The 22710-nt window shown below is 46.0% G+C and overlaps 1 protein-coding gene across 1 annotated transcript in view; it reads left to right on the top strand.

Annotated features, from left to right (window-relative positions):
• TRIO (trio Rho guanine nucleotide exchange factor) overlaps positions 1–22710 on the top strand; it is a 796191-nt gene that overhangs the window by 355523 nt on the left and 417958 nt on the right. The window contains 1 exon segment of the mRNA XM_040431356.1: positions 10223–10289. Coding sequence (XP_040287290.1) covers positions 10223–10289 — 67 coding nt within the window.

The following is a 22710-nucleotide window of genomic DNA, read 5'->3' as shown; positions in this document are numbered from 1 at the left end:
AGAGGCTGGGTGCCGGGTATGGGACATGGCTGGCACCCGTAGCGCAGCCTGCGTTTGTATTAAGCATGAACTATATTCATTGGTGGCGCAGTGCGCCCCCAACCCCCCCCCCCCCTCCCAAAGTATTATAATCATTGGTGGCAGTGGCAGTTCCGATCGGAGCCCTGGGCCTTCGATCAGTTACCATGAAGTCCTATTCACCCTGATAGATCTCTATTGGGGTGAATAGGACAAGGGATGAAAGATCCCAGGTTCTAGCCCATAAGGGGGGGAAATAGTTATTAAATAAAAAGAAAAACAAACCCCAAAATAGTAAATCACCCCCTTGCCCAATTTTACATATAAAATATATAAACAATAGAAAAAAATTACATGTTGCCAAACCCGAAAAAGTGCAAACTATTAAAATATTTAAAAATATCTGCTATGCGGTGAACGCCGTAACATAAAAAAAAATAAAAAACGTGCAATTTGCCATTTTTTTGTCACCTTGTCCCTAAAATTAGGTTAGGACTGTTCTATTATGGTCCAGACGTTCCATAAAATCTGGAATGCACGTGGATTTTTTTGGTGTTTTTATTTTTATTTATCGAGTATCGCAATTCTTTATGGTATAGAGTCAAAATTTTGGTATCGTGACAACCCTAGACATGTGTGTTTTTATTTTTTATTATACCATAATTATATGTATTTTAAGTTTGGTGACTAAAAATGTCAATTTGGCTCCTAAATTTTTCAGGTTCGGAGCCAATGGCTCCTTGATATTTTTTTTAGTCTGGAGCCCTGCATCAAGAGGGGATGGTGCTGACCCATCGGGCCCAAAAGAAGATCCGGCAGTGGCGGAAGAAGATACGGGTCCGCAATCAACAGTTCCAGAAGCTGGGGAAACCACACCTGGGCATGCCAGAAGGGGGCCACCAGAACTATTTCCGCCGCTTGGTAACGTACCTGAGATAGCACCCGGGGCATCAAAGCGAAGGGTGGAAAAGCATAAGAGAGGGTGCCTGACCAATCCTGGAGAAGTGCGTCCACCGCCTCCGACTGAGGGTCCGGCCTCCAACTGTAATACCTGGCCAACTGGGCGTTCCATCGAGAAGCAAACAGGTCCAAGGAAAAGGGACCCCAGAGGGATTCGATGGAGGAGAACACAGTCGATTCCAACCTCCAGTCGTTGAAGTCCGAGATGTAACGAGAACTCCAATCTGCGTGGACGTTGAGAAGACCTGGAATATACTCTGCCACAACCGTGAATCCTCTGTCCAGACAGTAAGACTAGAACTCCTTCGCCAGATATGTCAACATCGCCGAACGAGTGCCGCCCATGGAGTTCACATAGCGCACGGCTGACACATTGTCCATCCTGAGCCGTATGCAAGCACTGACTTTGTCGTTGGCGAAGCTTCGAATCGCGAAGGATCCCGCCAAAAGCTCCAAAGCGTTGATGTGTAGAGATGACTCCGACGTTGACCAAGGACCTCCGGTGGAGATGCCGTTGCAGCGAGCACCCCACCCCAGCAGGCTGGCGTCCGACTCTATAACCATGTCTGGCTGAGGACCAACGATGGCTTTGCCATTCCACACGTCGAGATTGTGAATCCACCACGTCAGCTCGTCTCTGGTGTCCTGATCCAGGACCACTGACTCCGCGTAGGAGGCACCCGCCTGCAGGTGAGCAATCTTGAGCCTTTGAAGTGCCCGGTAATGGAGCGGGGCCGGAAAAATTGCCTGAATCGAGGAAGAAAGGAGACCCAAAATACGGGCCAAGTGCAGTAGGGAAACCTGAGTAAGCCGTAGAGTGTGACGCAGCTCCTTGCGGATGGACCGAACCTTGGCCAACGGAAGGCATCGAATGCGAGCCGTGGAGTCCACTCTGAACCCCAAGAATTCCATGGATCTCGACGGTTGAAGACAAGACTTCTCTTGATTGATCACAAAACCGAGGCCGGTGAGAAGGGAGACGGACAAACGCAGATGAGCCCGAAGAGTGGGCGGATCCTGGGCAATGAGTAGCATGTCGTCCAGGTAAATTATCAAACGGACACCCTGACTTCAAAGCCATGACACCACCGGCTTCATGAGCTTGGTGAAGCACCATGGAGCTGAGGAAAGGCCAAACGGGAGGCAGGTGAAACGCCATATCTGCCCCCTCCAAAGAAAACGAAGTAGGTCCCTGGACTGCCTGGCAACTGGTACCGTGAGGTAGGCATCTTTCAAGTCGAGCTTAACCATCCACTCCCCCGGGAGGAGAAGGTCACTGAGAAGGTGGATACCCTGCATTTTGAAATGGCGGTATCGCACATAAACGTTTAGATTTTTTAGATTTATCACCGGACGAAACTGTCGTCCTTTCTTTTCCACTAGGAAAATGTCGCTGACAACCCCCCCATGGGGAAACGGGGCTCTTTCTATGGTCCCCTTTTCCTGAAGGGACATGAGTTCTGTGTCTATGAGCTGGCGAGACTCCAGTGAGAACTCCCGCGGCCTGGATGGAGGAAGACAAAGTGGGGCGTCTACAAGCTCGATCTGAAAACCCCTGATGGTGGACAGGACCCACGGGTCGGAGGTGATGAGAGACCAGGCATGTAAAAAATGTTGGAGCCTGCCCCCTATGCAAAGGGAAGAAGACAGAGGGAGAGTTTGAGGACTTAACAAAAGGACGTCGGGAACCCGGAGTTCCTCTGAAACCTCTGGACCTTCCGAAGGCGCCTCTGGACGGGAAGAAAGAAGACTGCTGTCTCTGGTCTTGAAACGCTTGGCGTTAGTTAAAGGGACCTCGACCGGTGTTACGGGTCTGAAAGTGCGCTCGGCCGGACAGTCGGCCCCTAGTACTGCCGGCCCTGGTAGAGACCCTACCATGAAAGACTTTGCGCATAGACGATTGCGCCTTATCCAAGGCCGTGAAGGCCCCCACAAATTTACCTAACTCCTTGATAAATGAATCGCCAAAAAGGAGACCCTGCGCATCCTTGCCGGCTTCAGATAATGCCATGTTGGCCAGTTTTGGCTCGATCTTCATGAGGATTGCCTTTCTCCTCTCAATCGCTAGGGAAGTTTTTACGTTCCCTGCAATACAGATAGCATGCTGCACCCATCCCCTGAGCTCCTCTGGGTCAATCTGCGTGCCGTCCGCCCTAGCCGACTCTGCTAGATCAAAAATCTTAGTAAGCGGTCCTAAGATATCCAAGAGCTTATCTTGGCAAGCGCGAAGCGCCGAATCTAGGCCCCTGCGGGGGTCAAAGCCTGTCTTGGCTAGAAATTGAACCATTTTAGGGTCCACATTAGGGGTCTCACATACCTTATTAGGTATCACGGGGCGCGGGCATTCTGCCCTTAATTTGTTACGGGTCTCTTTACATAAGGGTGTTCTAATTCTGGCCTCTAGATAATGGGCCACATGTGGGGCGGGGATCCACTCCGCAGACCTAGGATGGTGCAGACTATCAGGATCAAATAGGGATTCCCCTGTAGGATCAGTAAGGGGAGCATCGCCTAAAGGGGCAGCACCCGTGGCCGCACTAGTAGAAGGCCGGGACAAAGGGACGTCATGGTCCACATCAGGGTCCACCATAACGCCCTCAATCTCATTATCTGAACCACCCAGGTGGTAACTCAATGCCTCCTCATCAGACTCAATTTCAGAGTTAGAACTAGGCTCGTGCTGAGTGCGAGCAGACTTCCACGGACGCGACTTTTCTGCCTGGCGTGGACAGGCTCTTTTGCGTGTGCTAGGCACACTCTCATGTGATAGAACTGCGCTATCATTAACTGGGTTTCTGGAGGCAGCAGCAGCAGGTGGGGGAAAGCTGGGGGAGCCCAGAGGGATCAAGGCCTGAGAAATGGATTGAGTGATTATAGAGGACATAGATCCCATAGCAGAAGCAATGGCCTGGGATATTGACTGCTGCAAAGCAAAAGCCTGGGCATCTGCAGGGGGCATAGCAAGAGCACCCGGGGCAGGGGAAGATCTCTGGGTTATGGGGACCAGAGAACTGACCACTGAGGGAATCGAATCCTGGGCAGGATGAGACATTGTCTGACCGTTAGGAGTTAGTCACTCCAGAAGATAACAGGAGTTAGGGAGTTAGGGACACCTAACCGCAGCACAGGTAAGGACAAAATGGCGACCGGTAAGGAGAGAGAGAGTCCACGAAATGCAGGGGGACACGCCCCCACCCACACGAAGAGCCAATCAGAGGTAGAAAAGATCGGCGCCGCCCCCAAGAAGAACACCGCCCCGGGAAGAAACTCCCGAGTGCGGTTGAGAAAATCCAAGATGGCGCCCGAAATCTCGCGGCTCGCGAGATCTCGGACGCAACTGGAAGACCAGGCTGTAAGAAAACCGGAGCGTGGGGAAAAAGGGGGGTGAGGGAAAGGCCAAGGTGCCCGCGGAGATACCGCAGGGGGAAGAGCTTGGCGGAAATAATGGGAACGCGGCCACTGATAAAAAAAAAAAAAAAAAAAAAAAAAAAATATATATATATATATATATATATATATATATATATACGAATAAAACAATACACAATAAGGGGAACCAACAAACCCAGCAAAGAGGGGGTGGGGGAGACCACCCAGACAAAAGGAAAGAATAAAATGGGAAGAATACAAAATGCAGTATATAAAACCACACGATATTATAACCCCAGACTACTTATCTGCCATGGAGCAGCAAAGAAAGAAGAAGCGTTCACTGAGGAGGGCCTATCTATGGACTGGTTGGTGGGAGGGGTTACCCTTTGGGGTGTTTCTTTGTTACCATGGTTACTCTTCTTGCTGCTATGGAATTTAGTAAAGGAAGAGATGCAATATGAGCCTCCGTGTCTTGTTATAAAATCACTGGCCACATCAGTTATTTGGTGAGTGGTCTCCTGCCATTACCTGTGTATCAAGCTTGCACTAGGAAGTGAACTCAGCAGAGCCCAGTAATCGTTAGAAGGTCCAAAATTGGTAAGGGTGTGTTATCAAGTCTTTTCTTTTTACCTACTATTCTGAGCACTAAACATTTTGTCCCATTTGACAGTACTTTTAAGGGGAGTTCTCAAAATTACAAAGAGTAAACTAGACAGTAAATATGCAGTTTTCCTGTATGAGCCCCATAAGGGAAAATTAAAATGCAGAATATGACAGGTCAAACTACATGATAAAATAATGTGGTCTCAAAAGCAGGAAATGCTCAACTCTGTATGCAGTTATGCATCTATACCCGGGGGAGCAAATCCTGCACATGTGGTCTGTTGCTAATGGCGATCCCCAGACAAAAAATGAATGCAATGGAGGATGCTCGCAGCAGATCACAAGTGCCACAAAAACATCATACACCAGATAACAAAATGTGTGGATGTAATTGACTATATGAAATAAACTTTTACGCGAATAGGTGCACTACTGTGGTGGATGCAATCAACAAAATCTGACTAAACCCTCACACTAATGTTAAAATGAGACTTTAGCCAATATATCCTTATATGAAGGACATACCGGTGCCCGCGCACCACGTCAAGGTATCTCGGGTTGCACGAAACCTAACCCTAACCTACCTGTGCCGTATGTGCAGTACCAGGGGCCAGTGGGCGAATTACAGGAGCGACAGGTCCTCCAAAGTTAGAGATGCTTTTTGTAGCGGTTTTGTACTATGGCTTAAAGATGATAAATCTGGACAAGACCATGTCCTCCCACTTTCCCTGCTACTTTTAATGGGGTTCTTTCATATACACAACCCCTGTCCATATTCTCTATTGGGACATATGAACATCATAGATTTCGTCCTGCCCAGGACCAAAAGTCAGAATGGACAGCCACTTTTGTGGACATATAAATGTCCACCATGTAATACAACATTTCTACTGCTGGCAAAAATAGCTGCAATATAAAAGTGGTTAGCTGTAATAAGAAAACCCCTTTAAATGTACCACTAATTCAACAAGAATGAAAAAGAGAAAACTGCTTCACACAAAATGGAGAGGTGGCTATATGGTTTTTGCATCATGCATTTGATTTATGCAACATTAGCTACAAAATACTATTAGAAACAATGAACACTTTTGTATAGGGAGGGTCATTTACTAGAAGTGCTTATGCCAGTTTGAGGCATAAAAAAGTTGCAAGACCCTGTTTTCCGACTTCTTAGTGCCATGCAACAACATTTTATCACATGCTGTATTTTCACGCTGCCCTCGACCCATTTGAGTGGCAGGGGCTGGGCCATCAGCCCCGACAAACGACAAATTCACGAACATTTAGGCCTGGAAACTGGCATAAATTACTCTTTACATCTACTGCATTAAGTGGCTGAAGTAGATTTCACTCCAGGTACACGGACTGGCGTAAGATGTGCCTAAATCTATTACGAGGGCTCCGTAGACCCTCACTATCATTTTCTAATGTATGCTGTTGTGTATAAGATAATCATTTTAGTGCATGCATTTTTGTATTTGTTGTTAACATATTTTATTAACTCTTTTCATACATTTTCCCATACATTTGTGCTGTATTATCTGTTAGTTCTTGGCATAAACGTTTTTTCTTTCAAAATGTACTTATATAGCACCATCATATTCTGCGGTGCTATACAGAGATTATCTTTCACATCAGTCCTGTCCTCAACAGAGCTCACAGTATACGGTAATTTAACAAACCGTTTTCATGGGTGGACATTTAGCCTATCACTGTGTTTGTGGGAAACTGGAGTACTTGAAGGAAAACTCGCATAGAGAGAACATGCATACTTCAGGTAGCTGTTGCCATTAGATGGAACACAGGACCCCAGTGTAGCAAGGCATTATTGCTAACCACTTGACTAAGCCACCATGCTGCCAATGGGATTGAATTACAGTTGCTGTCATATTAGAGAATGGCATTGAATGTTGTTCCCTAATATACTTAATGATTTGGTATCACTCCTGCTGTAAGAGCTGCCTCTGACGCAGTTCAACAAAGTGTAGTGATGTAACTGTTATGTGTAGATTAAGAATGATCTATTGGTAATTGGAAGATCCTGTGTGTTTTTTTTATTTTTTATGTTGCATTTATTATTGTGTGTTTTGACCTAAGAGCAAAATATGCATGGAGTTTGTGTGTTTTCCCTGTGGGTTTCCTCTTTGTGCTCCAGTTTTCTCCCACATGCCCAAAGGAAACATACATGCACTATGTTATTAGACTTTTAGGTTGTGATCCCCAACCTATGGGGTGGGAGTGAGACTGATGTGAGTAACTGTGATCTCTGTACAGCATTGCAGAATTTGTAATCGCCATATACCACAGTCAAGTCACATTATCATGACCACCAGCTATTATTCAGACTAACCACTGTATGCAGCACGGACAGCAGCTAGATGAGCTGGGAGTGACTTTGCAAGGTTTTTGTAGGTTGTCATGCTGACTGTAGTGCATCCCCCAGCTGCTGGAGGAGGATTCATAGAGGGAACATGACAATCGAGGTAGTCCCACAAATGTTCAATTGGGTTCTATTCTGGGGAATTGGGGGTAGTACTTGGAAGTCTTGGTCATGCTCTTACAACCAGTGTCGGACATTTCTAGCTATGTGACATGTCTCATTGTCTTGTTAGAATATCCCATCTGCCCCATGGAAGATATTCGGCATGTATTGGTGTACATGACCTGCAAAGATGGATTCATATCCAAATCGGTTGAGAGGTCCTTCCACATAGATGAGTGGGCTCAGAGAATACCATGAAAGCGTTTCCAAGACCATAACACTGCCACCACCAGCTTTTGTTATTCCAGCAATGGTTGTAGGGTGTTTGTTCTTTGCTCTATCTCTCCTAACACGCCAATGTCCATCCGTTTGATGAAGCAGAAAATGTGTCAGCGGAGGTCCAATTCCAATACAGCTGCGAAAATCAAAGACTTTTCTGCTGTCTACTTCAGAGCCCCGTACGCAGTAGGGTTCACTAAACTGTTGTTTTAGACACATGTCTAGTAGCCCCCTGGTTCATTTTGACAGTGAAACTGCTCCACTGTAGTGTGTCAGTCCACCCTTGTGCACTTTTGTAGCCAACGTTCACCTCTTACATCAGTGGCAAGTGGTGCTCTGCAGTTTCCACATCACTTTTTTGTAGTGGGTGCCATTTGTCCACACAAACTGCACAGTATCAGAAATACTGCCACCCTTGGCCCAAGAGCCAATAATCAGTCTGTCTTGGAACTTTTATGACTCTTCCCTTTTATTCATAACAGCAGCTGTTGTTGGTAAATACACTGCCTGTCCCTGTCTGGATTTAACTAAGAAAATAGCTATGAGCCTCCTATTGGATAATTACTGCATGTGCGATTATCTTTCAACTGGCAATAAGTTCTTTAACCCCAACTGGTGCAATGAGTTGCTTCTCATTTCTTAAATAACCATGTCGAAAGACACATCTTGTGGTCATGGAAAAGATGTTAGTCTGTTTGAGAAGGGTCAAATCATTGGCATGCATCAAGCAGAGAAAAAAAATCTAAGGAGATTGCAGAAGCTACTAAAATTGGGTTAAGGACTGTCCAACGCATTATTAAAAACTGGAAGGATAGTTGGGACCCATCGTATTCGAGGAAGAAATGTGTCGGGGAAAAAAATCCTGAATGATGGTGATCGGCGATCACTTAAACGTTAAAATCAAATCGAAGAAAAACAGTAGAACTCAGGGCTATGTTTAATGAAAGTAAGAGCATTTCCACACGCACAATGCGAAGGGAACTCAAGGCATTGGGACTGAACAGCTGTGTAGCCGTAAGAAAACCACTAATCAGTAAGGCAAACCAGAAAAAAAGGCTTCAATTTGCTAGGGAGCATAAAGTTTGGACTCTGGAGCAATGGAAGAAGGTCATGTGGTCTGAGGAGTCCAGATTTAGGCTACTTTCACACTTGCGACAGGCTGTTCACCCTGTCGGATCCGTCCTTCCGCTGTTTCGCCGTGCCGCCGGACCGCCGCTCCGTCCCCATTGACTATAATGGGGACGGGGTGGAGCTCTGCCGCAATACGGCAGTTTGCGGTGAGAGGCCACGGACTAAAAAGTCGGACATGCAGGACATCAGGGTAAGAAGATAGGCAGATGAAGTGATGCACCCATCAAGCCTAGTGCCTACAGTACAAGCCTTTGGGGGCAGTGCTATGATCTGGGGTTGCTGCATCTGGTCAGGTCTAGGTTCAGCAACAGTATGTGCTCCAAGAATGAGGTCAGCTGACTACCTGAACATACTGAATGACCAGGTTATTCCATCAATGGATTTTTTTCTTCCCTGATGGCACGGGCATATTCCAAGATGGCAATGCCAGGATTCATCGGGCTCAAATTGTGAAAGAGTGGTTCAGGGAGCATGAGACATCATTTTCACACATGGATTGGCCACCACAGAGTCCAGACCTTAACCCCATTGAGAATCTTTGGGGAGTTCTGGAGAAGGGTTTACGCAGCAGTCAGACTCTACTATCATCAATGCAAGATCTTGGTGAAAAATTAATGCCACACTGGATGGAAATAAATCTTGTGACATTGCAGAAGCTTATCGAAACAATGCCACAGCGAATGTGTGCCGTAATCAAAGCTAAAGGCGGTCCAACAAATTACTTTTGGTGGCGACTTTATTTTTGATTGGGCAGTGTATAATGATGAATGATGACAACCCTAAATTCTTTTCCAGAGATGAAGCTTTAATTAGATTGCATTTGGAATGCGGAGGGAAAATGACCTGTCTGGGAGCTTGTATAGGCCTAGGTCACATGCAATAATAACTTTTACTGTAAACTGTAAATCCAATGGAAACAAACATTGACTCTTGTGCAGAAAACGCTATCCATTGGCATAGCAATCCCTGAGTTGTAAGTTTTTGCATTTGATTTATACAAAAAGACCTTTATCCTTTTCTGCTCACCTCTACACATGACAAAGCTTCTGACTGTAACTGAGTACCCCTTGACTAAATGTCCTCCAATGTTAGATGAATGTAATCGCAATGTATGAACGTCTTGAATAATATGTATATAGTATACAAATAGCAACGAGGTATATATGTATGCAAAAAGCCTATCGCCCACCTTATGTGCCCACCAAGCCAGCTCCCACCACCTGACTTCCTTCATGAGATATGCGCTGCCAACGCCTAAAGTAGAAAGTGGCCATAATAATGTGTCTGTGTAAATGTATAAAATAAATAACATTGACAGGGATTTGATGGTAATATTTGGGTATTTATTTTAATTTTTTGTCTTTCTCCATCTTTAAGGTTTATTATGGCTGAGCTTATTCAGACAGAAAAGACATATGTCAGAGATCTGCGAGAATGTTTGGATGTAAGTTACTTTATATGCAGTCATATTTAACTTATACATTTCTTCTTTCCATTTTCATGCTGTTGTTCATGTTTAGTCTTTTTATTTCATTAGATTGTACTATGGTGTCCGAATCAAGGCTAGATGGACAAGCTGAACCCAATTTGACTTAAAGATACTGCATTCCTCAGATTCCCCATTGAATTCAATGGGTGCAGCGCTGTAGTACTGAGCTGTGTCTACAATGTTGAGGGTGCTTTGTCTGCGCTACATAGAATAGCTGATCGCTGAGGTGCGGGTTGCCAGACCCCAGCCAATTGGTTATTGATTGCCTGTCCAGAAGATAGTCCATCACTTAAAGGGGTTATCCCATCTTAGACAATGGGGGCATATCGCTAGGATATGCCCTCATTGTCTGATAGGTGCGGGTCCCACCGCTGGGACCCGCACCTACAAGGAGAACGGAGCCGGGGAGAGTTGTGGCTGGAGGACCCCGTGTTTCCCGGGGTCTGTCCACCACCAGGCGGAACTCCCCTCTTCTCCCATTGAAGTGAATGTGAGCGCACCGCGCATACGCGGCCACTGCTCCCATTCATTTATTTGGGGCCGACGGAAATAGCCGAGCCAGCACTCGTCTATTTTCGGCGGCTCCATAGAAATTAATGGAGGGCGGCTGCGCATGCGCAGTGCGCCCTCCTCAAGTTTCTCCGCTCCGTTCTGCTTGTAGGTGCGGGTCCCAGCGGTGGGACCAGCACCTATCAGACAATGGGGGCCTATCCTAGCGATAGGCCCCCATTGTCTATGATTGGATAACCCCTTTAAAAGCTGGACAACCCCTTTAAACTTACAGATTGGGACCCGATACTTCTGACTGTTGGCCATTCTTTCACTCCAAACTGCAAAAGCTTTCAACAGCATCGAATGGAAGTTTTTATAGGCATTGGTTACGGGCATAGGATTTGGGCCTCATTACTTGGCTTGGACAAAGCTGCTGTATACTTGGCTCTGAGCCATGGTCAGAATGAATGGCATATTATCAGACTCTTTCTCTGTGGGTTGGTACACCTGACAAGAATTTCCTCTATCCCTGCTTTTGCCATTGGCTAGGCGAATTAGAGCTTTGACACATTTTAATGGTGTATGTTAACCCCTTCATGCAACATCACGTACATGTACGTGGGGGAATGTGGTGCCTCACTGCATCCCCACGTGCATGTACGTGATCGGCTTTCTCTGTCAGCGCAGGGAGCGAAGCGCTGAAGGTTCAGTGAAGCCGCCGTGCTGGGGTTGCTAGGCAACCAGAGACGCCGGCGGGAACTGCATCGGAGCTCTGACCCGCCCGCGATTGCTGTGATTGGTCCAATACTGCAGAGGGACCAATCGCAGCGCATCGGGGCAGGTAAGGGGGGGGTTAGGGAGGGACTATGTGCTTCGCCTTCTCTGATCGTCCCAATTCTTGTCAGGGAAGCGATCAGAGAAGGAAAGAGTGTGAAAAGCTGCTGTACATTCCTACGAGATCGAATTAACCCCTTTTGTGCCAAAAAGCTGCTTCTGTGCCCTAGTCAGTGACACAGATCCCGTTCTGTGCCTCATCAACAGCCTGTCATCTGTAGTCAGTTCTGTGCCTCATCCCCTGCTTCGTACATAATTAACCCCTTCAGTACCGATTTGCCACTCTTCTGTGCCTGATTTGCCCCATTAAGTGAGATTAGTCCTGTCCAATAATAGGTGTGCCATCCTCCTGTGTGTATATACTCGTGTCCTGTGCTTGAGTGGCACCATTCTGTAAAATATAAGTCTCTTATGCCCCATGTGGATTTGTGCCACCTAATACTGTAAAATAATACATTAATTAGCCCCTTTTCTACCCCAGTAAGGATATTGGCACTACTCTGTGCCCCATACTAGACTCTTGGCTCATCGCCAGCCATCTGTGCTACCTGTGACACCTGTCAATAATTTCCAAGTGACTCGGGGAGTTTTTATCCTTTCCTAAAGGATATACAGTATTTTCCCGGCGCCTCCCCAACGGCACTCAACAGGAGTGTGTCCCCGCCCCAGGACAGGAAACAACACGGAAGCTTGAAGCTTAAAAGGCCTCCTCTCCTTACCGAAGTCAGTGTTGTTTCCTGTCCCCGGGTCGCGCGGAAGCTCCTCCTGATTCGTTCCAGGAACCTAGCGTTGGTGCACGGTCTGGTCTCTTCCTCAGTCTGGGAGGACTGTGCACGGGATAGGGGGCCTCGGGGACGCATTGGCCTCCCTTCTCCATCCTCGTCTTAAGTCCTTTCCTTATAAGGCAGCCCCGGGCTCAAGTCGCTTGGTCCCTGAAGCGGAACAAGGAGTCAGCAGTGGCGTCTGGGGGCGGAGTCTCCCTGTGGCCGGCGGTGAGACTTTCCCATTTGCAGAGCGGCGGCGCATGCGTGATGACGTCGGCACAGCGTCACGTGATGCCGGCATTCAAATAAAGACCGGGAACCTGGCGTTTTCCTCCCTGTGGTGTTCCAGGTCTGGGCCAATGGATCCAGCCTCAGTCGCCCTTAGCCCGGTAAGCCTCCTCTCTATGTCTGAATTATACTCTTTCACCCTGGGTGCCTGGTGCTGGAGGAAATCTCTTATATTGCCATTTAACCCTTGTGATTTCTCTTAGGGCAGAGAAACCTCCATTGCCAAGGCACCAGGGTCGGAGTCAAACCGCAAAAAATTTGCAATGTGCCGCAAATCCTTTGTCTCTAAAGGCAAAAAATCATTATGTTCAAAGTGTACTGAGAAAATTGTGTCAGAAGAATCCCCTTCCATTCTGGGATCTATGCGCAATATTATTAAGGAAGAAGTGAATGCAGCAGTAGAATCCAGGCTGCCGCCTTCATCCCCCCAGGCCTCTACTTCCCGTAGATCTCTAGTATCCTGTTATGGGCCGGAGTTAGACGAGGGAGAGATTACCTCCAGTGATAATTCTGACTCTTCAGAAGATGAATCGGGCAGGCTGTTATTTTTCCCAGAGGACACCAAGGGTCTCTTGAAAACCATAAGAGCCACTATGAACCTGGAAGATACCAAGGAAAGTGTTTCCTTACAGGACCAGATGTTCCAAGTTCTGGGGGAGAGGAAAAGGCAGGTATTTCCAGTGCACACTAATATAAAATCACTCATATCCAGAGAGTGGAAGGACCCTGAAAAGCGTATGCCTGTTTCAGGTTCCTTTAAAATAAAATACCCATTTGCTGAGTCTGATTCCAGCCTTTGGGACAAAACCCCCAAAATTTATGTGCCTGTGGCTCGAATTTCAAAGAAATCCTAACTACCATTTGAAGACATGGGTCTATTACAGGACCCGATGGATAAAAATTGCGAGAGTCTGCTAAAAAGAGCCTGGGAGACGAATACAGCCATGTTCAGGCCTAGTATCTCAGCCACCTGTACCGTAAGATCCTTATCTGTGTGGTTATCTCAACTAGACGATCATTTGGCCGCAGGCACCCCCAGAGAAGAGATCCTGGCGTCCCTCTCCGTACTCAAACAAGCCTCAAATTTCCTAGCGGATGCTTTAGCTGACTTTGTAAAGCTTTCCGCAAGATCCGCAGCTATATCAAATGCCACCCGCAGAGCTGTATGGCTCCTATCCTGGTCAGGTGATACAGGTTCAAAAAATCGCCTTTGCTCAATCCCTTGTGAGGGGGATAGACTTTTCGGATCTGTCCTGGACGACATATTGGAAAAAACGTCTGACAAGAAAAAAGGTTTCCCTTCAGAGCCAAAGTATTTCCACCAGAGACGGTCCTTTCGTTCCCAAAACAAGCCCAGAGGGGACCAAAAAAGGAGAGAATCCTCAGGAACATGGCAGGCTTCAAAAGGAAGAGGAAAGGGGTTCCTTTTCAATCCAGACAAATCATCCAAATCCTCCCAATGACTCCAAAGGTCAGGTAGGGGCAAGACTGAGAAGTTTCGCCCCAAGCTGGGAATAAATCGGAACCTGCCCTTGGATACTTGCCTCCATTCAAGAAGGTTTCATACTAGAATTAAATTCTTACCCACCGCAGCATTTCGTTATAAACAGTCCATTACCCAGAAGAGAAGAACAACTGTGTCTGGAACCCGAAATAATGAGCCTGATCCAAAAATAAGTTATGCTTCCTGTTCCAGAGCACCAACATCAACAGGGATTTTATTCCCCAGTTTTTTTGGTCCAAAAACCAGGCGGTTCCTTCAGGCTAATCATAAACCTGAAAAATCTAAACAAATCCTTGACCTACATGAGGTTCAAGATGGAAACCATCAGATCGACAGAAAATCTTCTTCCTCAATTTTGGTAAATGGTAACGATGGACCTGCAAGATGCCTATTACCATGTTCCCATATCCGAAAATCATCAAAAATTCCTCAGAATTGCAGTCTTTTTAAGAGGCCACCTCAGTCATTTTCAGTTTCAGGCTCTCCCCTTTGGCCTAGCATCGGCCCCAAGAATTTTTACGAAAGTTATTGCAGAAGTAACGGCTCATCTGCATCTACAAGGTATCTTAATCATCCCATACCTGGACGATTTTTTAATTGCAGCAGACTCGGAAGACCGTCTCATCTCCCATCTAAATTTGGTCCAGGCTACCTTCACAGATCTGGGATGGGTAATACATTTTAAAAAATTGGATTTCACTCCTTCTCAGCGAAAGTTTTTTTTAGGAGTCCTTCTCGACTCCCGCTCACTAATGTCCTTTCTCCCCGAAGAAAAGCAGACAGCCCTGTATCAGAAAGTAAGTCGTTTCTGCGATTTAAGAACCACGACCATCAGGGACGTCATGACCTTATTGGGATCACTAACAGCAACAATTCCTGCAGTCAGGTGGGCACAAAGCCACACCAGAATTCTACAGGCTTTCCTACTGGATACATGGAACGGCGAGAAAGGTACCTTAGACAAAAGAATCATTATTCCCCCCCATGTGAAGTACTCTCTGGCCTGGTGGAAAATAAAAAAAAAATCTTCAAATGGGAGTCTTTTGGCGTCAGGAAGATCAGCTTGTGATCACTACAGACGCCAGCAGTCGAGTCAAGGGAGGTCATACCCAACTGTTGGTGGTTCAGGGTAGGGCTGGGCGATATGCGATATAAATTTGTGCCACGATATGGATTTTTTGTATATTGCCTATATCGCCGGGCCGCGATATAACCACGGAGCGGTAGTGAATGATCGCGCTCTCGGCGCGCGCCATGTTCTGAGCCGGCACAGTGGAGAAGGAGGGAGTCCCTTCCTCCCCACTGTGTGCGGCTGCCGTTGGCCACCAATAAGAACAGAGTAGGAGGAGGAGGGGAATGTGCCGGCCATATCCCGGCCCCTATGACTGCACGCTGCGATCCGCCGCAATTAACCCCTCAGTTGAGGGGTTAATCGCGCAGATCACAGCGTCCTGTCAGAGGTCGGGTGCAGTGGGCAGTTCCAATCGGAGTCCCAGCAGTGTAATGCTGGGGCTCCGATCGGGTACCATGGCAACCAGGAGTCACGCTACTGAAGTCCTGGCTGCCATGGTATGTTAGTGAGCATCATTATACTCACGTGCGCCGTGGCCGCCGGTTGCTCCTTCTTCTGTCTGTGCGGCGCATTGCTAATACTTATAACATTAGCAATGCGCCACACAGACCTATGAGAAGAAGGAGCGGCCACGGCGCACGTGAGTATAATGCTGCTCACTAACATACCATAGCAGTCAGGACTTCAGTAGTGTGACTCCTGGCTGCCATGGTAACCGATCGGAGACCCAGCATTACACTGCTGGGACTCCGATCGGAACTGCCCACTGCCACCAATGATGGGGGGGGGGGGGGGGGAGAATGGGGACCCTGAGGCCACTGCCACCAATGATTAATACTGGGGAGGGAGGGGGGTGGGTTTGAGTTACCAGAGGGGGCTGATAAGAGGGAGAGGCTGGGGGGCACATGAGGGGCTGGGGGGCACATGAGAGGCTGGGGGGTGGATCAGGGGCTGGCTGCCATGGTCAGCTCCCTGCTGTTGTGTGCACAAAGCACAGGGCAGCAGGGAGAGTGTAAAGTCCTATTCACCCTAATAGAGCTCTATTAGGGTGAATATGACAAGGGTTCTAGCCCTTAAGGAGGCTAATAGTTATTAAATAAAAAGTAAAAAAAAAAAAAAGTTTAACCCCTTAGGGACGCATGACGTACCGGTACGGCATGTTTCCCGAGTCCTTAAGGACCTATGACGTACCGGTACGTCGTGGCTTTAAATCGCGATTCCGGCACCGCGGGGGTTAATCGGAACGGGATGCCGGCTGAAATCATTCAGCCTGCATCCTGTAACAACGCCGGGGGGGGGTCATTTGACCCCCCCATATCGGCGATCGCAGAAAACCTCAGGTCAATTCAGGCCTGCAGTTTGCTGCATTTCCGGTCCTTTCGGGTCTTCGGTGACCCAATGAACCGGAAAAAGACTGCGATCGGTGGCGTGATACACCACCAATCGCAGTACGAAGATTTGAAGAGGCGGTGCTGGCCCTGGTGCTGAATGCTGCTGTCCAGGGTGCTGATTGGTGCAGGGGAGAGAGGCGCGAGATTCAAACTTCCTGCGCTCCTCTCTCCCCTCCTCTTCCTGTTCTGCACGAGCACCCTGCAGCACCGTCCAGCACCAGCTCTTGAGTCCCCCTAATCGTCATCCATCACACTCCTGCACCCATCGCCCTCCAGGTAGGTTAGGGTCAGTGAGGGAGAGGCACCGTTAGGCAGGGATAGAAGGGGAAAGTTAGGGAAAAAAAAAAGCACTTTTATCTAAACTTTTTTTTCAACTTTCAGACCCTAGACCCCCCCCCTTCCCCTGCCACTTTGAGCCCGAGATTCTGGATTTTGCTGGCAATCCAGGAATCCAGATTCCCACAGTGGGGTTTACTGAAATTGACTTTTTTTGTTTTTTTTTCAGTAGCCCATTTGTGAATCTGATGGTGGAACAGACGAACCTGTACGCCCAACAGTTCGTTGGTCAGCACCCGGGCTCATTTTTGGCTAGACCCGGTGCAGCCGAGATGAGGACATTTTGGGGCCTCGTGCTGCACATGGGTCTAGTGCAAAAACCCAGTGTCAGGCAATACTGGAGTGGGGACATCCTCTACCAGACCCCACTCTACAGTGTTGTCATGACACGTCCCCGGTTTGAGGCCATCCGGAAATGTCTGCATTATTCCGATAATGCAGCATGTCCCCCCCGAGGTGATCCTGCCCATGACCGTCTGTATAAGATACGGCCGGTCATCGATCACTTTGGGGCCAAATTTGAGCAGGCCTACGTACCTGGAAGGGTTGATAAGTCTCTCGTTGTGTTCAAGGGGAGACTCAGTTTCCGCCAATACATTCCCACAAAGCGGGCGAGGTATGGCGTGAAGCTATACAAAATTTGTGAGAGTACCTCAGGGTACACTTACAAATTTCGTGTGTATGAGGGTGAGATTCCCTTATTCAACCCCCAGAATGTCCCCCCACTCTGGGTGTTAGCGGGAAACTCGTGTGGGACCTTATGTACCCACTGCTAGATACGTGGATAACTTTTATACTAGCATTCCCTTGTTCAAGTCCATTGCCGCCAGATCCACGTTCGCTTGTGGGACCGTGCGGAAAAATCAACGCGGCCTCCCTGCCCACCCCCTCCAGGTACCTATTCCCAGGGGTGAGATCCGTGCCCTTACCAGTGGAAACCTGTTGCTGGTCAGGTATAAGGACAAGAGGGATGTCCTTATGCTGTCCACAATCCACGGTAACAGCACCTCCCCCGTCTCTGTGCAAAGTACCGCGGCAACGGTCCTCAACCCCGATTGTATCGTTGACTACAATCGGTATATGGGAGGAGTTGATCTCTCTGATCAAGTCCTCAAGCCATATAATGCCATGCGCAAAACCTGGGCATGGTACAAAAAAGTTGCGGTCTACTTGGTACAGGTTGCCTTGTACAACTCTTTTGTACTATCCCGAAGCGCTGGCAGCACAGGGACATTCCTCCAATTCTATGAGGCAGTCCTCAAAGACCTGATCTTTTCGGACCGGGAAAGAGCAGGCCGGAGTACCTTGGGAATTGGAGGTGCCCGGATCGTCGCTGGCCAACATTTTCCAGGTGTGGTCCCCCATACTGGAAAGAAGTGACGAACCCAAAAAAGATGCAGAGTGTGTCACAAGAGGGGCATACGGAAGGACACCACAACTCAGTGTGACACTTGCCCCGATCATCCGGGCCTCTGCGTTATCGATTGCTTCAGGGAGTATCACACTTCCATGGAGTACTACATTTTTATAATCCCCAACAGTCCCCTAGAGAACATAAAAAACTATGGGTCTCAGACTTTGGAAACACGGAAACAATTTTTTTTCCCCCAAAAAAATATTAGTTTTAGTGCAGGCATCCTCAAACTGCGGCCCTCCAGATGTTGTAAAACTATAACTCCCAGCATGCCCAGACAACATACAGCCATCAGCAGGGCATGGTGGGAATTGTAGTTTTACAACATCTGGAGGGCCGCAGTTTTAGGATGCCTGCTTAGTGTCTCCAAAGTCTGAGAGCCATACATATTGGGCATCGTCGCATGTGTAAAAATCGTCTCTATAAAAATAACATTTAACCCAATCCCCCCCCCCCGGATGAACAGCATAAAAAAAATAAAAAATTATCACCTTACATCAGAAAAAGTGTAATAGCGAGCGATCAAAATGTGATATGCACCCCCAATTAGTGCCTATAAAACCGCCATCTCATCCCGCAAAAAATTAGCCCCTACATTAGTCGCCCAACAAAAAACTAAAAAACCTGTAGCTCCCAGGCTATGGAGATACTAAAATATTTTTGGGGGTTCCTAAAATGATGATTATATAGTGTAAAATCAAAATAAATTTTAAAATGTAGACATATTAGGTATCGCCGCGTCCGTAAGAATCTGCCCTATAAAAATAACATTTGACCAAACCCCTTGGATGAACAGCGTTAAAAATATAAAATAAAAACAGTGCCAAAACACACATTTTTTGGCAAAATTTCCATTTGAATCCTTTTTTACGGTGATAAAGCAAGGGTTAACAGCCAAACAAAACTAAATATTTATTGCCCTGATTCTGTAGTTTGCAGAAACACCCCATATGTGGTCGTAAATGGCTATATAGCCACACGGCAGGGCATAGAACGAAGGGAACTCCATATGGTTTCTGGAAGGCAGATTTTGATGGACTGGTTTATTTACACCATGTCCCATTAGAAGCCCCCCCTGATGTAGCCTAGACTAGAAACTCCAAAAAAGTGATCCCATCTAAGAAACTACATCCCTCAAGGTAAAGTTACTTTACAAACTTTGTTAACCCTTTAGGTGTTCCACAAAACTAAATAGCGAATGTAGAAACAATTTTAGAATTTAAATTTTTTGTTACCTTGCCTCAAAAAAGTGTAATAAAGAGCAACCAAAAATCATATTTACCCTAAAATAGTCCCAAAACAACAACCACCGTATCCCGTAGTTTCCTAGATGGGGTCACTTTTATGGAGTTTCTACTCTAGGGGTGCATCAGGGGGCTTGAAAGGGTACATGGTGTAAATAAACCAGTCCAGCAAAATCTGCCTTCCAAAACCCATATGGCGTTCCTCTTCTTTGTCTTGCCGTTTAGCCAAATAGTAGTTTACGACCACATATGGGGTCTTTCTGCAAACTACAGAATCAGGGCAACCCATTTTGAGTTTTGTTTGGCTGTTAACCCATTTTTTCCAGTTATAAAGTAAGGGTTAAAATGGAAAATTTTAAAAAATATATACATTTCTAAATTATTTGTCCATCTGCCATTAACTCTTGTGGAACACAAAAAGGGTTAACAAAGTTTGTAAACCCAGTTTTGAATACCTTGAGGGGTGTACTTTCTTAGATGAAGTCACTTTTTTGGAATTTCTATTTTAGGGGTGCAAGGGGGGTTTCAAATGGGACATGGTATAAACAAAACCAGTCCTGCAAAATTTGCCTTGCAAAACCCATATGGCGTTCCCCTCCTTCTATGTCCTCCCATTTGGCCAAACAGTAGTTTACGACCACATATGGGGTGTTTCTGCAAACTACAGAATCAGGGCAACCTATATTGAGTTTTGTTTGCCAGTTAACCCTTGTTTTTTTCCTGGAAAAAATTGATTATATTGGAAAATGTTCCAAAAAATCAAAATTCTTACATTTTATGTCCATTTGCCATGAAGTCTTGTGGAAGACCTAAAGGGTTAACAAAGTTTGTAAAAACTGTTTTGAATACCTTGAGGGGTATAGTTTCTAGAATGGGGTCATTTTTGGATGGTTTCTATTATGTAAGCCTCACAAAGTGACTTCAAACCTGAACTGGTCCATAAAAAGGGGGATTTGGAAAATTTCTGAAATTTAAAGCTATGTAACATCCCCAAAAAATAGAATATCATTCCCAAAATGCTACAAACATGAAGTAGACTTATGGGGAATGTAAAGTCATCACAATTTTTGAGGGTATTACTATGTATTACAGAAGTAGAGAAACTGAAAGCTTGAAATTTGCTAATTTTTCCAAATTTTTGGTAAATTTGGTATTTTTTTTATGCAAAAAAAATTTACTTTTTTGACCCAATTTTAGCAGTGTCATGAAGTACAATATGTGACGAAAAAACTATCTCAGAACAGCCTGGGTAAGTAAAAGCGTTTTAAAGTTATCAGCACTTAAAGTGACACTGGTCAGATTTGCAAAAAATGGCCAAGTCCTTAACCGCTTCACGTCCGCCCATAGGATATAAACGTCCTATGGATGGACGTCTATTTCTGAAAGCACATTTTAGAACGTCCTTTCAGAAATAGCAGCTGCACGCTAATCGTGCAGCTGCTGATCGGGTTGCCCGCTGTCAGTGACAGCAGGGCAACCCTGAGAGGAGGCAGGGACAGTGCCCAGGTGTCCCTGCCTTCTAGATCGCTGCAGACACAGCACTGACTCGCTGTGCGCTTCCTGTTCCGGCCCGGCGGTCATGTGACCGCCGTGACCGGAGAGTGCAGGAGCTGTGTGAGGTCTCTCAGAGACCTCGATCAGCCCTGCTCTGAGGCTGTACAGCGCTGGATTGCTGCTGTACAGCCTCTATAGGGGTGCATTTGTCCTGTAACTGGGGCTACTATGTCAGCCCCAGTTACAGGAGAAATCAACTGTGAAAAAAAAAAAGAAAAAGTCAAGCAAATGTCCCCCAGAGGTCTTGTATGACCTTATGGGGGACAAAAAGTGTAAAATAAAATAAAAAAAATAAAGGGTTGAAAAAATAAAATAAAATAAAGTTTCACATGTAAAAAAAAAGTTCCCAAGTAAGGAATAAAAAAAAATATTTAAAAATAGAAAAAATAAAATAAAATAGACATATTTGGTATTGCCGCGTCCGTAAAAACCAGCTCTATAAAAATATCACATGACCTAACCCCTCGGGTGAACACCGTAAAAAAACAAGCAATTTTTGTCACCTTGCATCACAAAAGGTGCAACACCAAGTGATCAAAAACGCCTATGTCCCACAAAATAGTACCAATAAAACCGTCACCTCATCCCGCAAAAAATGAGCCCCTACATAAGAAAATCTCTCAAAAAATAAAAAAACTATAGCTCTCAGAACATGGACACATTAAAACATAATTTTTTTGTTTCAAAAATGCTATTATTGTGTGAAACTTTAATAAATGAGAAAAAGTATACATATTAGGTATCGCCACATCCGTAACAATCTGCTCTATAAAAATATCACTTGACTGAACCCCTCAGGTGAACACTGTAAAAATAAATAAATAGAAACTGTGCTAAAACAACCAATTTTTTGGTCACCTTGCCCCATAAAGTGTTATAATGAATGATCAAAAAATCATATGTACCCGAAAATAGTACTAATAAAACTGGCACCTTATCCCCTAGTTTCCAAAATGGGGTCACTTCTTGGGAGTTTCTACTGTAAGGGTGCATCAAGGGGCTTCAAATGGGACATGGCATCTAAAAACCATGTGGAGTTCCTTTTCTTCTGCGCCCTGCCGTGTGCCCATACAGCAGTTTATGACCACATGTGGGGTGTTTCTGTAAACCGCAGAATCTGGGTAATAAATATTGAGTTTTGTTTGGCTGTTAACCATCGATGTGTTAAAGAAAAAAATTGATTAAAATGGAAAATTTGCCAAAAAAGTGAAATTTAAAAATTTGATCTCCATTTTCCTTTAATTCTTGTGGAACGCCTAAAGGGTTAACAAAGTTTGTAAAATCGGTTTTGAATACCTTGAGGGGTGTAGTTTCTACAATGGGGTCATTTATGGGGGTATCCACTATGTAGGCCCCACAAAGTGACTTCAGACCTGAACTGGTCCTTATAAAGTGGGTTTTGGCAATTTTCTTATAAATTTAAAGAATTGCTTCTAAACTTCTAAGCCTTCTAACGTCCTAAAAAAATAAAATTACATTTCCA

Source organism: Bufo bufo, chromosome 5, assembly GCF_905171765.1.
Source record: "Bufo bufo chromosome 5, aBufBuf1.1, whole genome shotgun sequence".
Taxonomy (NCBI): domain Eukaryota; kingdom Metazoa; phylum Chordata; class Amphibia; order Anura; family Bufonidae; genus Bufo; species Bufo bufo.
This window is presented reverse-complemented; position numbering and strand designations above follow the sequence as displayed.